The 13,639-nt window shown below is 34.5% G+C and overlaps 3 protein-coding genes and 1 long non-coding RNA gene across 6 annotated transcripts; 2 read left to right on the top strand and 2 right to left on the bottom strand.

Moving 5' to 3' along the window:
- The first annotated feature begins 1,393 nt into the window (after positions 1–1,393).
- Positions 1,394–1,947, top strand: LOC141675004 (diphthamide biosynthesis protein 3-like). Its single transcript, XM_074481711.1, has one exon. The coding sequence runs from the start codon at positions 1,523–1,525 to the stop codon at positions 1,763–1,765; it is 243 nt and encodes an 80-aa protein (XP_074337812.1). The 5' UTR covers positions 1,394–1,522; the 3' UTR covers positions 1,766–1,947.
- Positions 1,948–5,031: 3,084 nt separating this feature from the next.
- LOC141675001 (cytokinin dehydrogenase 6-like) lies at positions 5,032–7,903 on the bottom strand. The gene is made up of 5 exons (XM_074481707.1): positions 7,073–7,903; positions 6,700–6,827; positions 6,354–6,614; positions 6,014–6,276; positions 5,032–5,771 (listed from the first exon to the last, which is right to left on the bottom strand). The coding sequence occupies exons 1-5, from the start codon at positions 7,656–7,658 to the stop codon at positions 5,435–5,437; spliced, it is 1,575 nt and encodes a 524-aa protein (XP_074337808.1). The 5' UTR covers positions 7,659–7,903; the 3' UTR covers positions 5,032–5,434.
- LOC141675005 (uncharacterized) lies at positions 5,249–8,627 on the top strand. Its single transcript, XR_012555850.1, has 4 exons — positions 5,249–5,372; positions 6,548–6,622; positions 6,714–6,783; positions 7,978–8,627. It is a non-coding gene; the product is annotated as an uncharacterized LOC141675005 (long non-coding RNA).
- A 1,256-nt stretch (positions 8,628–9,883) lies between these two features.
- LOC141675003 (protein IQ-DOMAIN 11-like) lies at positions 9,884–12,480 on the bottom strand. 3 transcript variants are annotated; one of them, XM_074481709.1, is made up of 6 exons: positions 12,363–12,480; positions 11,902–11,995; positions 11,482–11,832; positions 11,147–11,365; positions 10,887–11,018; positions 9,884–10,540 (listed from the first exon to the last, which is right to left on the bottom strand). In XM_074481709.1, the coding sequence occupies exons 2-6, from the start codon at positions 11,989–11,991 to the stop codon at positions 9,983–9,985; spliced, it is 1,350 nt and encodes a 449-aa protein (XP_074337810.1). In that variant the 5' UTR covers positions 11,992–11,995; positions 12,363–12,480; the 3' UTR covers positions 9,884–9,982. The 3 variants fall into 3 exon arrangements, with proteins under 3 accessions (XP_074337810.1, XP_074337809.1, XP_074337811.1); XM_074481708.1 differs by having other exon boundaries at positions 11,902–12,472; XM_074481710.1 differs by having other exon boundaries at positions 10,435–10,571; positions 11,902–12,479.
- Positions 12,481–13,639: the final 1,159 nt, after the last annotated feature.

Here is a 13,639-nt window from a genome sequence, read left to right as displayed (position 1 = left end):
ATTTGATTATTTATCTGACGATCGTGATGAAAAAAGATAACCAAAATGAGGGTTAACCAAACTACAAATTATACTTCATTCCGGTTATTAAAATATAGTACTCCTTCCGTCCATTTATACATTTCCTATATTGACTTCGGACACTATTAATGCTAACCGATTGACTATTAATTTACGTCTAATTTATAAGATCAAATATAGTCATGAGTGATCTCGTTGGATTCTTATTTATGAGTATTTTAATATAATGAAATTTTTATATTTAACACTATTACGAAATTAAAAATATTAACAATCAAAAGTGTGCATTGACAAACGTGTTCAACACAAATAGGAAATATTTTTAGGGATGGAGGGAGTATAGTATAGTATTATTAGTATATAATATAGATGTATATTCTTTGATTTCACTTGGATTTAATTATTATGACTACGTATAATTAAATAATATTTATTATTGTTCACTCTTTATAACATTTAACAAATTTAAAATAGCAGAATCCCTTATATTATTACTATTTAAATTAATAATTTATGTATAACGATTAAAAAAATCTATGTTGCAATATCTACAATATAATAAAACAGAGTACAATTAACGTCACCCTAGCTAATGTGTCACATTATTATACGATGATGTCATGTTGCTTATGTGTCAGTTTCTTATTTAATCTCATTTTTTTTATTGTTTTAAAATCTTCTCTTTCACATTCTTTACTTCTCTTTTTTCTTTTTTCGTTAATTCTCATCCTCCATTTCTCACTTATTAATCTCCACTAACCCTCTCTCCTCCCATATTTCATCCTCTCTCATTCTAATTACTCACTTAATTTTTATTTTATTTTGATAGATTTACAATATTATAAAATTTTAAGTAGAATTTGTATAATAAAAATTTTCAATGACCTTTATATAACATACACAAGAATTTATTTTTACAATATTATAAAAATGTTACCCCCTCAGTCCCACCGGGATGTTTACATTGGGGAAAGAGAAATCGGTACGCCTTTTAAGACTCCCGTAAAATATGATTTCCTAAATAATTTTAAATATTTGTTTTCTTTAAATAAAAATATAATGTTTAAATATTTATACAGAAAAAGAAAATTCTAAAAATAAATTATGAAATTATATTTTATAATAAACTTAAAATGCATGTCAAATATGAGGAAAAAGTATATAAAGAACGTGGTGAGACGGAGGAGGGAATAATAAATAACTTTTTCTTTAATATATACTTAAAATAATTTTTAACTAAACTAACACATTGATCTCAAATAAACTAAATATTAACCTGCGCACGCCTGGGACTAATCTAGTTTATATATAACCCGCGTTAATGTGATAGTTTTTTATGATGATTTTTATGAGATCTCAAAAATATTATTTTGAAGAGCTTTAAATACTTTATTTGATATTTTCAATTTAATTTCAACTCGCGCAAATAACAAAACCACCCAAACAACAGCAGGGCTTCCCCAAATAAATCATCCATTCCAAACCCTAATCCATCAAAACGATGTCGTACGACGACGTGGAGATCGAAGACATGGAGTGGAACGCAGAGCTGGAAGCATACACATATCCCTGTCCCTGCGGCGACTTGTTTCAAATCACAAAAGAAGATCTCAAACTCGGCGAAGAGATCGCTCGCTGCCCTAGCTGCTCTCTTTTCATCACCGTCATTTATAATATGGAAGATTTCGCCGGAAATAATGACCGCAACAATAATCTCCCCCCGCAGCCTCTTGCGGTTGCGTAAAGTTTCCATCTTTTTAAGTATTCTATACGTATGTTTTGTTTTTGTTGAGGATTTTGATTTTTGATGTGTTAGATTAGTGATTAGAGTTGATTTGAATGTTTATGAATTTTTCGGATATTGGATTATTGTAATGATATATTTGCGGAAAAGTTAATGAAATATTGATTTTGATTGGCTGATTATTCTGACTGTTTTTTGTTTCCATCGAGTGTAGATTAAATTGAGTTTATTATTGTTGATTATGTTTTCGATTTGAAGTGTGTGTGTGTTTTGTTAGTTGTTTTAGCTATTTCATATTGTTTTTGAAATGACAGTGGTGGTAGATTTGAAGGTAAGTTTGTTGTAAGATGACAATTCTCGCTGCAATTGCGAAGTTGAAGCTTTGAAGGTTGCTAAGAGTCTCCTTAGTAGCCCGTAGCTTACCCCAAGCTACGGAGTAACAAACTTTGAGTATTTAACCGTACAAGTATGTCAGCGGAGTCTCCTGTGATATCAGTGGGAAAAAGAGCACCAGAGTTTGATGATTTAACACAAAGTATATTCAAGTAGCTGGTGTGTCCAAAAAAGAGACTAGGCTTTCTTGCAGGTAATCTTCTAGCTAGCCGAGATGCTTTTCAAGTCATTAGGGAGGGATGTCACCAAACTTGTACATCAGTTGATTTATAGTTTTATGTTTCCCCGTTTTGGAGAAAAAACTGTGTTTTACTTGGTGGCATATACTAACTCATCCATTCTTTGATGCCGCTAACTGAATCTCGCGAGGATAAAACATGGTCTGAAATTGACTTTTGGTTAGTTCACTACTGGATGTATTTGTTTTGCTGTTTGCTTTCCGTTTTTTCCTTTTGTTCTGTACACTTGAGATTTGGGCTGCTTGTTCAACTCCTTGGTTAAGTTTCAACTGTCAAGTACATTGAAATTGATTTTTTCATTGTTTCTCTATGTTTTATAAGAAGAAAATCTTATTATACATCGTATATAATCTTGCTTTTTCTGGAGTTCTACACACCTTAGTATGGACAATCAAAGAAACTGGCATCAATCAGGGATGAAGTTGCTGTCTCTTTTGGAAATGATGCCATGTCATGATTGTAAAATTTGTAAGCTTACTTTTCGCATACGATACATGTGATTGCTTGATAGCTGCTGGCCTAATTTTCCCTTCATCTGGCACTCCCTTGTTGATATGTAAATCTTGATATCCTCTAGCCCAAGTAACATTTTTGATGTTGAAGGTTTCCCCCCTTTTACTTTTAGTGGTGCAGTATGCAAGGGCCAGAACAGAAGCTGATTCTATTTAGTTCATTTAAAGAAATAGGGATGACAATGTCAATCTTGATCTTGAAGTGCTGAAGATGAAGATAGAAATGGCAATAAAAAACAAATCTTATATTGAGATCCATGATGAAGATGATGCTGATGACCATGAATATAATGATGTCTACAAGTACATCAAAGATGAAATGGTGATGTCCGTGATAAAGGTGAGTAGAAGAAAGAATTTGATCAAGATGATTCAAAAATTGAAGAAAAAGCAAATATTTAATTCTGAAATAGTTGAGAGGCCCAATATAAATCCCTTATTTTGTAGCAGAAATCCTATAAAAAAACCAAATTATTGACAAAGCAAGATCCCGGAGCTCGATCATTGATTTTAACATACAGCCATGCGCCACCAGGGTTTTCTAAGAAACATAAACAATGTGCCACTGACTCCCGGTCCCTGGAAGAAACATACCAGACAGACCTGATACCAGAAATACTTGTACGACTACCTGTTCCATGTCTGATTTAAGTTGAAGTTGGTTGGTGAAGCATGGTTGTACAATATTACGAGTCCAGCATTCATTCACATGCATATTACCATTGCAGCTGCCAAGGTGAGCCCTAATATTCAATCTTCCCTATCCTTTATTAATTTCATCAAATCTCCATTCCAACCACCCCAACCAAACACAACATACAAATTTCTATTGTCTGCACCCTTGAGTTTGGGTTGAGACACGTGGGTAGGTTTCGTCTTATCCACTGGGGCCTGATTAAAACGAAGATCTTGGTCTCCCATGTAACTATTCGTCCTCTTTGCTAGGGGTTTGCCAATGGCATTGTGTGTGCAGAGACTTGGTCATAGTTTTACTTTTCTATGGAATCCGGCTACACTCAAGTCAAAGGAAGTAATCATGCCCATTATTAAGTGCCGCACCAGCAGGCACTTCGTATCTGTAGGATTTGGTTTTGATTCAAAAGCTGATGATTATAAGGCAGCTAGGCTTCTCATGTACACCAAAGGTCAGTTGGTTATGGCTAAGGTGTATTCGGGTAATAAAATCTGTTGGGGAGCGATAAGGCTGAGATTAATTTCTTTGTCAACAATGATACATGTGATATTTGTGCCGGTTGGAATTTTGTACTGGTATCATGTGATAGAATATTGACACATGATTTAAACACCAAGGGGTTTAATAATCAGATTGAGTTTCCAAACACTGAGGTAGCTGGTCTGACTGCGAGGAAAATTGTGGAGTTGATGGATTTATTTGCATTGAGTATGCATAGTTGTGGTCGTGGACATGCTATTGAATCCAATCAGGAGATTAGTTTTTGGAGTACAGATGATGTGAGCAGGAAAGGTTCTTGGAGCAAGAAGTTTAGTTTTGAGATATACTCGGAAATTTTGTAGATGGAAGAGATTATTCTGCATTTGAAGAATGGAATTGTTGTGGAAACATCAAGTAATCAAGTAAGAGTAATCAAAACTTGGTTTCGTATATGATTTAAAAACAAAAGAGCTTTAAATATGTCTCTGGGCATGGTTCAATCTCTAGTAAGTAGTAAGTATATATTTATTCCAGGAAATGGACAAGTGTAGTATATGTATAATTGTATTGGTTCATTTTTAGGTTGATAACTTATTGTTTCATTTCTAGGTTGATATCTTGGGATTAGTATAATTATTTCTGAAGTGTTTAAAGACTTTATTTCTAGACTGTATTAGGAGCTTCATCAGTTCATTTCAAATTATTTTTTTTGGCATAACTTTGTTGTTTTTGTCTTGTTTATCTATGCTTTAGTGAAATCTTACACATTATCCGGTCTTGTTGGACTATTTTTGTGTGTAATGATAAGTCTGGGTTTCTTAATTGTAAATTGTTTGGGTCTTACCATTGGCCCGCTAAACACTTGCTTTACTGATGTGTGTGATAGGTCTTATTGAGATGCTTCCTAGGTATCTAAATTTGGAGAGCATTTAGATGCCATTATCAAATCATGTTGGAAAATCTTGTAGTAACCAATAATAATCTGCAAGACAGAAATCTTGCCTGCCACCGATGATTTGATTTAATAACAGTGAACATACACTTGTCAAGTGGCTTGCTGCCACTTGGTAATCTTTGTCAAGTCTACAATTACTTGTCATGAATCAGTTTGCTTTCGTTTTTACTATTATCAGCCTTATTTCTTCAACTATTTCACACACACAAACACACACTACAAAGTTGCATTTATGTACAGTATTATTTATTGACAGTCAGTCCCTTGTGCAGGTGCTTACAATACTTCATACTGAGAGAGTTTTTCCTGTTAACATAACCCTTGTCTGCACCAAGTCAGTAATTTCTAATTTACATTTGCCACTATCAACACCTTTTTCCTGCTTATCTTCTGTGCTTATTCAATACTGTGACCCATGTTTACAAGTACGTTCCGAAATATTCTTTGTCCTGGAGCAAGAAGTGCCAAAGGGTCGTAAGTTGATTTTCTCTTTGCAAAGACTTCCCATTTTGGTCCAAAATGGTGCATCCAATCTTCTTGCCTATTGTAATGTGGCAGATACTGCTTTACTCCAAGATGAGCAGTCTCACAAAAATCTAGAATTTGTTTGTTCCGTTTTAATATATGATCTAAGCTATCTGATCCGTTTGATAGAGGAACTGCATGAGAAAGGAATGCCACTAGGTAGATTAGATCTTCATCTGGGAGAACCAAAGAAGTTTTGTTATTCCACCTGAAAGAATATATGATCAATTAAAAAGTTTAGCAACACTAGCATCTAAAGTGAAACTGAAACTGTCTCGATATGTCAGTTCTCAGTAGAATTTACAATATCAAAAAGTTGCATCCGCAGGTGTGACCATGGTCCTATCTGCAGATGCAAATTCTGCATATTGCAAATGCTTGTAGAATTGACATGTTGTTATGTGTGAGACAATAACAATAAATTCGAATAAATATTCATGCAAGTATTACTTTGATTTGTTAACTGGATAGACAAGAATAGGTCCATTATTTGTATCCTTTAGCAAGTTGCCAAAGGCTTCTTCAGCAAACTTGTTGATTTTGCTTTTTGGAATGAAAAGATTGAGCCAGGGGTGTGGAACTTCCCACAAGCCTTTTGATTGTAGTTTGAGCTCAGATGTGTGAACTCTGTCTAAAAATTCCACATATGAAACTTCTGTCGTAAAAAGTGTGAAGGATATATAAGATAGTTGAGATAATAACCTCTGGATTTCCTACAACCAAAAAAATATATTGGTTAGAGAACCATTCCCATTTTATTATACAATTAATTTAATATGACAAGCCTCACCTTGTTAGTTAAATCTCTTTCCTCTGTGTTGAAGTTTTTGGCCAACTCCAGACAAAATAGTAGCTTACCATCTGATCTAAATTGACTGGCTCGAACTGAGTCTTGTGGGGTGAAGTTTGATCTCCAATCATTCATAATATTTTCTTTGTTCTTTATTATAAGTCCTTCAATGTAATCAAATGTTTTTTCAGCAGAAATTAAATATTCTTGGTCTTTGGAAAATGTTGAGAAGTCTGAGTACAGAACTCTGATCCATTTTACCTGTCAAGGTTTGTGTTACTGATATACGAGTTGATTGATATTACCAAAATTGATTTGTTATTCAGGTACGAAGTTTAATATTTACCATATGTGGTGCAGGTTGTAGTGATATTCTTGCGCGGGTTATTACACCAAACTGACCAAGTCCTCCGAGAACACCATGAAAGAGGTCCGTGTTCTGACTTTCTGAACAATTTACCACTTCCCCTTTTCCTGAAATCAGTAAAGCAAAGTTTAATGTCATCAATATCTCTGGAAACATTATGTACACCAAGAGTTTAAACTAAAGCAAAGACCACAAGTTTTTTATGGAAATCTATATTGTGCATCTTTACATGTGTTACTTCTTGGCTTAGGTTGACATCTATTAATACAATCAATTACCATAAGCTATCATGCACTTATATGTACACATATATGCATAAACATGTAATATGTAAGTGTACATATTTGTGTACCTGTAACAACTTCCAGCTGATGTACATTATTAATCTGTGGACCATGTCGAAAAGCCTGCCCACTGATTCCTGCATTGGACAAAGTACCACCAACGCTGAGATGTAGATAATCTGTCCAAGACTTTGGTGTTAACCCATATTTTAAGCTTTCATGCAGTATATTTATCCACAGTGCACCACCAGAAACATCAACATAACAAGTGCTTCCAATATGAAACTGCATTTTTTGTCTCCCGAGTGACTCCATACTAATAACAATTCCTCGGTTAGCTTGTGACTGGCCGTGAAGTGAGTGACCACGGCCTCTAGCTGCAATTTTGAGCTCCGAATTTGGACCCATCTGCCAAATATGCTTTGTGATTGTAGATATATCAGAAACTGACTTTGGATGAAGGACTGCTAGTGGGGAGTAACGATACTGATTACCGAAGTCTTTGGCTGCAAATTCATTATCTACAAAACTGAGGTGTCCATCTAGAACAACTGTCCTGAGTGAGAGTGGAATACTAGAAAAACAAAGGTTCAGCTTGATAGCTAGAGAGGTTAAAAACAAGACCATGAAGACTTTTACAAATAAATATTTCATTGTTTTCTTAAGAGTTTATAGAATGGGAAGGTGCAAGCTTTTGTTATTTATTTTTGTGGGCTGTAAAAATTGAGGCTTAGATGAGTATTGAAGTGAAGGTTTTAAGAGGTTATATATAGAGTATCTGCATACTTGGATGAGAAATATTAAAGATTTAATTTTTATAAATATATCAGCTTTAACTATGATCTGTTGATAATGATAACAGAAGCCAGGAATATATGCCAAGTTGAAGATAAAAGTTAAAAGAAAGATTTCACAAATCTTTGCACTTTTTCACACAGTTTCAATCACATTTTCCGTGTTTATCTTTTTTCAGTTACCATGCCATTTGCATAAAAGTCTAAGGATTCCTACCGGATTGTTTCCAGTGACATGTATGGCTATGGTTGTGGCTTCATGACATGATTGGTGAATGTATTCAAATTCTGCAGTGTTGTCATAAAGCAAACATTGAGTATCTTCAATCAGATTGGATGAGAGACCGGGACATGGTCGTTGATTCGTTTCATTTGGCATGGCACAGAATGGCCCATGTCACACATGGACATGGGTTCTTGAGGGGGTTTTAAGATCTATGATTGGTCGTTTGGGACCTCCTGGGGATAGTCTGATGGCCTACGAGGGTGATGACTTGACGTCAATTCGCCGAAAGTACTGGTAAGTTAACTATGTTGCATAGACAAGACTGATTTTGGTGCATTTTCAATTATTCTTCTAGAACACTGTTTGTATAACAGGTGGGTAAATTTGTATTAGAGTGCAACTAGTTGTACATTTCTTTCATTGGGAGTGGAATACATCGAATATGTTTGGCTTGGTCCCGAAATACGATTTCAATCCGATCAATTTACCTAAACAATTTACAGGAGACAATCCAAAATGGCATAGAGCACAAGTCAAATCACCAAAATGATTCTGGTTTTCAAAGTTTTTATTTTTCTCATCTTAGATATTCAGTTTTTAGCAGAAACAAATAAACTAACAGCGAGAACTTGTCATGCATGCTCAAAATTCGAAATTGTCACCCCTATCTCCCTAAAATCCAGCAAAAATGGAGAAAATAATATATCAGCAGTTACTGATATAGTCAGTCATCTGTGACCTGTCTGATCCAATTATTAAGGTTAGTTTGACCTCTAAAGCATGAACAAACATTAGAGAATTTATAGAGAACTATGTAGTCAATATTCTTTGTACCCCATTATTAGTGCAGAGGGTGAAAAACTAGTATAGTCACTTTCTGTAGGTATGCTGTTGATTCATGGAGCACCCCATGTCCCCTTTGTAATCTTATCTGATAGATCTTGGTGTCAATTTAGTTGACACAAATATGCTTTTGACCATGAGATTTTATCAGTAAAATGAGTTCCAATGGATAAAAAAGGTATCAAGAATCATATCATATGAAAAGTTAGCAGAAATTGAGAATGGATATGTTTTGTTTAGGTGATAAAGAGAAGACATGCAAGGATATCTTAAACTTTAACAGAAGATCTTATGTTTGTGCAAGTAAACTAATGTTCTTTTGGGCCTTTAATCAGGTTAGGCTTAAAGTCAGATACTCAAAGCTTAGCAAATCCCAATTGGCAATTACATAATAATATCTTATAGAAGAAATCATTGAAAATCTAGAGTAAAGTGTTTACAATCTGTGTTGTCCTGGCCCATTGGGCTTTACCAACACAATTCTTAGTTAATTTGGCTCAAGTCTCAATCTAGCACTCCCTCTTTTCATTTTTGTTTAGTTTTATATTTCATCACTTCTGCAACATTTGCTTTTCCAGAAACTGAATAGAGCTGTATGAATTCTTATCTATTAAGCAATGTACTTTGATAGTTTCTTATAATGATCTACTTACGAATTTAAAATGCTCTTATGACTTTGTGTGTCGTCAAAATGAAGTGAGAAATTGTGGAAGAACAGCTAGTGTGGGAGTTTGAAAGTAAGAAAGATGGTTGCTTAACTCTTTTCTGCAAAAAGAGTGAAATTTCTATAACAAAAAAGGGAAGAAGCAGGAAGTAGATAGATCTTAATCATTGCAATATCTGTGAATACTTGATAAAAGAAAGAAAGATTGATTGCTTAAATATATTAGTTAAAGGTAAACTTCATAGTTTCCTTCAGATCAAGTTAGCAACTTGAATTTTCTTGAATCAATTATTTGCAAGTATGATACTTGAAAACTAAACCTCAAACTTAGCCAAACAAAAACTGAACCACATATAAGCAATCAAATACTCGTATCACCAAAATTAATTATTATCAAAATATTGTCTCTGATTCGGGACCAGCAAAGAAATAACATTAATGTAAAACATTCTCAATCAACGGTAAGATACTTGGAGCTTTTGTAGGATTTTATGGGACCTTTAGAGCCCGGAGATCTATGTGAAAAGCCACTGGTAGGATTGGTGAGCATGCTTATTGTAGTCAGCTCACTGTTAATAGAAGATATAGGTGATAACTTGTGCTTGTAAGGAGAATATGTTTCAGAACTCGAATCAAAGCTCATAGGCCTTAGTCTTGGTGAACTCAATGATCTAGATTTTGCCTTGGCGGATGCTGTAGCAGCCATGTAAGTAGGAATTATAGGAGATCCTCCTCCTGTAGAAAATCCATCTCCTGTTGAACGTTGCTTCCGATGATGTATTGATCTTCTTGTTGGCAATTCGGAATCTTCTCTGTGACATTGCTTATGCGGATTTCTTGACCTCACTTGTTTTAAGCCAGGTTCATCTTCTTTATTTCTTTCCTTCATTGAGAAAACTGATACAAGGTTTTCTAGATCCTCCCTTTTAGATAACCTAGTATCCACCCATTGTTCTAACCAGTATCTCCATCTTCCATCTATCTTGTTCTGTTCTAGTTCTGCTGATCTCTGAATATTTTTAACCTTTGGGATCAGACAACTGAAATAATAGCTTTAAAAAGAAAAAATCTTTTTCCATAATAGATTAATAGAAATGTTCATTATACTTGTGTATGAGATTATAAGAAGAGTGAAAGTTACTGTAAAGAAATTGATCAAAGGTTGAAAAATATCTGTAATGTGGTAAATTGCAAACCATCAAGTTATTACATAAATACCTGCAAGTTCTTATTATAATCTATAAGTGACCTCTAGTTTTGGAACACTGAAAGTGTACATTTTATTTTAAAAGCATGATTTGTATTAACACTAAATATTTAGATGTAATGTGTGAGCAAAAGAAGCAGAAACATACTCTATTGCTAAAAGTGTACTCTTTTATTCTTTCTCTCTTGATTGCAGCCATTCTCTTGCTTGAGCAAAGAGCATTTTCTTCTTCCTTTGTTAATAGACTATCATCCCACCTTCTCTGACTGTTCTGATCAATCTACAAATCCATCCAAACTAATTTATATAGGATCACCGAGCATAGAACATTAAACGATATATCTTTTCCAACGAAGTGAAATTTAAAATTCGTATACTAGAGCATCCATCTACTAGAAACTGATATACCTTAATGTCCTTGCCTTTGAATTCCACCGGCTCTTTGTTTCCCTGGGAATAGGAAATGTTATCTGCCATTTGGCTTCTTTTTGCACATACCTGTGACTGTATATTCACTACCGATTGCAATTGATTTAGAGTAGTGATAGCTTGGCGCCGAACAAGTACACCTCTAATGATAGCTTGAAGCCTAACTATTCCCTTAAGTGCCCATAAAGCTTTTCTTGCCTGTATCATCCAGAAAAAATTTAAGGCTAATAATTCCTATGTACATTATTGATAAAATTTTAATATGAACGCTACTTCTTTTAATATAAAGAGACTCTCAAAATAGAAAAACTTACAAGACAACCCCTAAAGGCTGTTTGGATTTTGGTGGCAGCAAGTTCTTGAATCTCCCTTCCCCATTGAGGTGTTGATGGAGGAGCAATGTATTGAAAATTCATACTTGAGAATTCTCGGGCTTCGTCTTCACTGTGATAGGTATATTGAGGGGTACTAGAGGGCTGATCCAAAACATCTGCAGCAATTTCATCAGCTGTGGCATCTGTGAAACAGGCCACATTACAATCTTGTTTGCTCCGCCCTACTTCTGCTTCACTAACTTTTGTTTCTGTTGATGGAGATGCTGCTGAGATAGAAGGTAACCGTTTAATCTTAAATCTCCCAAGAAACCACCTCCTTCTCTTTTGCTTCTGCCAATGTAAATGTATTAGCTGTGAGTCATCAGTAAACCATCGAAATTAGTAATATGCATTCCATACCTTGTATACGTTCGTATAAGTGTCTGAAACGAAGAACTTCTTCACTAAGCTGAACCAGCTCTTCTTTGCCATAGAACCATCACTTGGCATTAAACTAATGACAATTTCGAAGTTAAATCATGAAAGTGATAAGAACTTGAAAGTGACCGCGATTAAATTACCAGAACAAAGAGCACATCAAGAACCTATTAGAGCACATTTCTCAAATTGTAAAATTCTTGTGAACAAAAAGCACAGTAAATTTTCGGAAAGAACCTATTAGAGCTCAAAAACTTTCAAGAATATCAGACAATAAAGCCTTGATTTCACAAACACAACATATTCTATATTACCAAAAATTACAACAAGTGAATATCAACAAGAAAAGTAATACTAATACTAAGCATATAATCTCAAAGAATTGAAACAAGTAACATCCATATAACCATATAAGCTTAGCTTTAAAGATAGTGCTCTTCCACCTCCTTTTCTTTTTTCTTTTTTGGCATTGTCTATTTGTTCTGTTCAATTATTTGAATTATCTCATCTTCTGCATGATGAATATCAATTGTTAACCATGTGGCCCTTGAGATAAGTACTGTGTAAAAATAAGGTGTAGATTATATTTCTTTGTGGAGGGAAAGTGATAATCAATTGTAAGAATCTTATGTACTATGGGGCCTCCACATGTTCAAATGTTTTTCAACAACATGTGGCATTGCATAGTAGAATGTAATGTAGATCTTCTTGATTTTGCCAACTGGCTGTACTTTTATATAACAGTATTTAAGTATGTTTTAGTTTTTAATAGGATAAACCAGAGATCACATGCCCTAATACACATGTTTGGATTCTTATTCTAGTAGGTTAGATCTTCTCCAGAGGGGTACTTTCACATTTGTTTCTTGAAACTTTGGAAGTAGGCAATGCAGTAAACTAAGTACTCAGAGTGAACTACTAGTTTCACTGGGCTTGAACACTTGACCCCTTATTACCGAGAGGACGAATATCCAGTACTATAAATTCAAGGGGTTCCTTTGAATTTTATAAAATTTATCAACTACATAATGGAAGACAATAAAATGCTGTATGAAGTACAACTGACAAAGGAGTGGCAGAGTGTACTCTCCTTTAAGGTTAGATGTTATCAATTAGAATCAGGAATGACTAACAGTGGCTAAGATGCTCTTGGTGAAGAGGTGTGGAATTTGATGCTCAGTTCCCCTCCCCCTAACAATGAACTCCAAAATCGAATATATTGAAGTAATGTCGAATTTTTGAATGATATATATGAGTTAAGATTCTCAATAGTTTTAGTACAGTCTAATTAGATGTAAGCCAACAGACTGAGTAAATATCTGACCAGCCAATATGTTAAAACCTCCTGTTTATTGCTGTTATACTCTAGCATGTATCTTTGAACATCTATTATCAGAGGGGGTGAGTCATTCGAGTACAAGTCCGAACTTATTCATCTGCATTTTATCTCGTCGCCTGACTAAGCTAGAGTAAATCTATGTTTCCCTTGTTTTTCTAAAAGTGGTTCAGGACTACATTTCGACATATTTGGAAAATCTGCTCCGGAAATCGTTAACTTTTATGTGTTTGAATGCGTTTATTCAAGAGATGAGAAAGTAGTTTAGAAAAGGTATTCACTTAACACTCCCATACCCTACCGTCAATGTAATGCAGTGCTTGAATTTTCTTCTTCCTGATCCTTGAGGGTTAAAGTAGCAGGACAGAGAGGAAGAATGCATTA

Source organism: Apium graveolens, chromosome 7 (assembly GCF_009905375.1).
Source record: "Apium graveolens cultivar Ventura chromosome 7, ASM990537v1, whole genome shotgun sequence".
Classification (NCBI taxonomy): Eukaryota; Viridiplantae; Streptophyta; class Magnoliopsida; order Apiales; family Apiaceae; genus Apium; species Apium graveolens.
The sequence above is the reverse complement of the archived record's forward strand: the minus strand, read 5'-3'. Positions and strand labels throughout refer to the sequence as shown.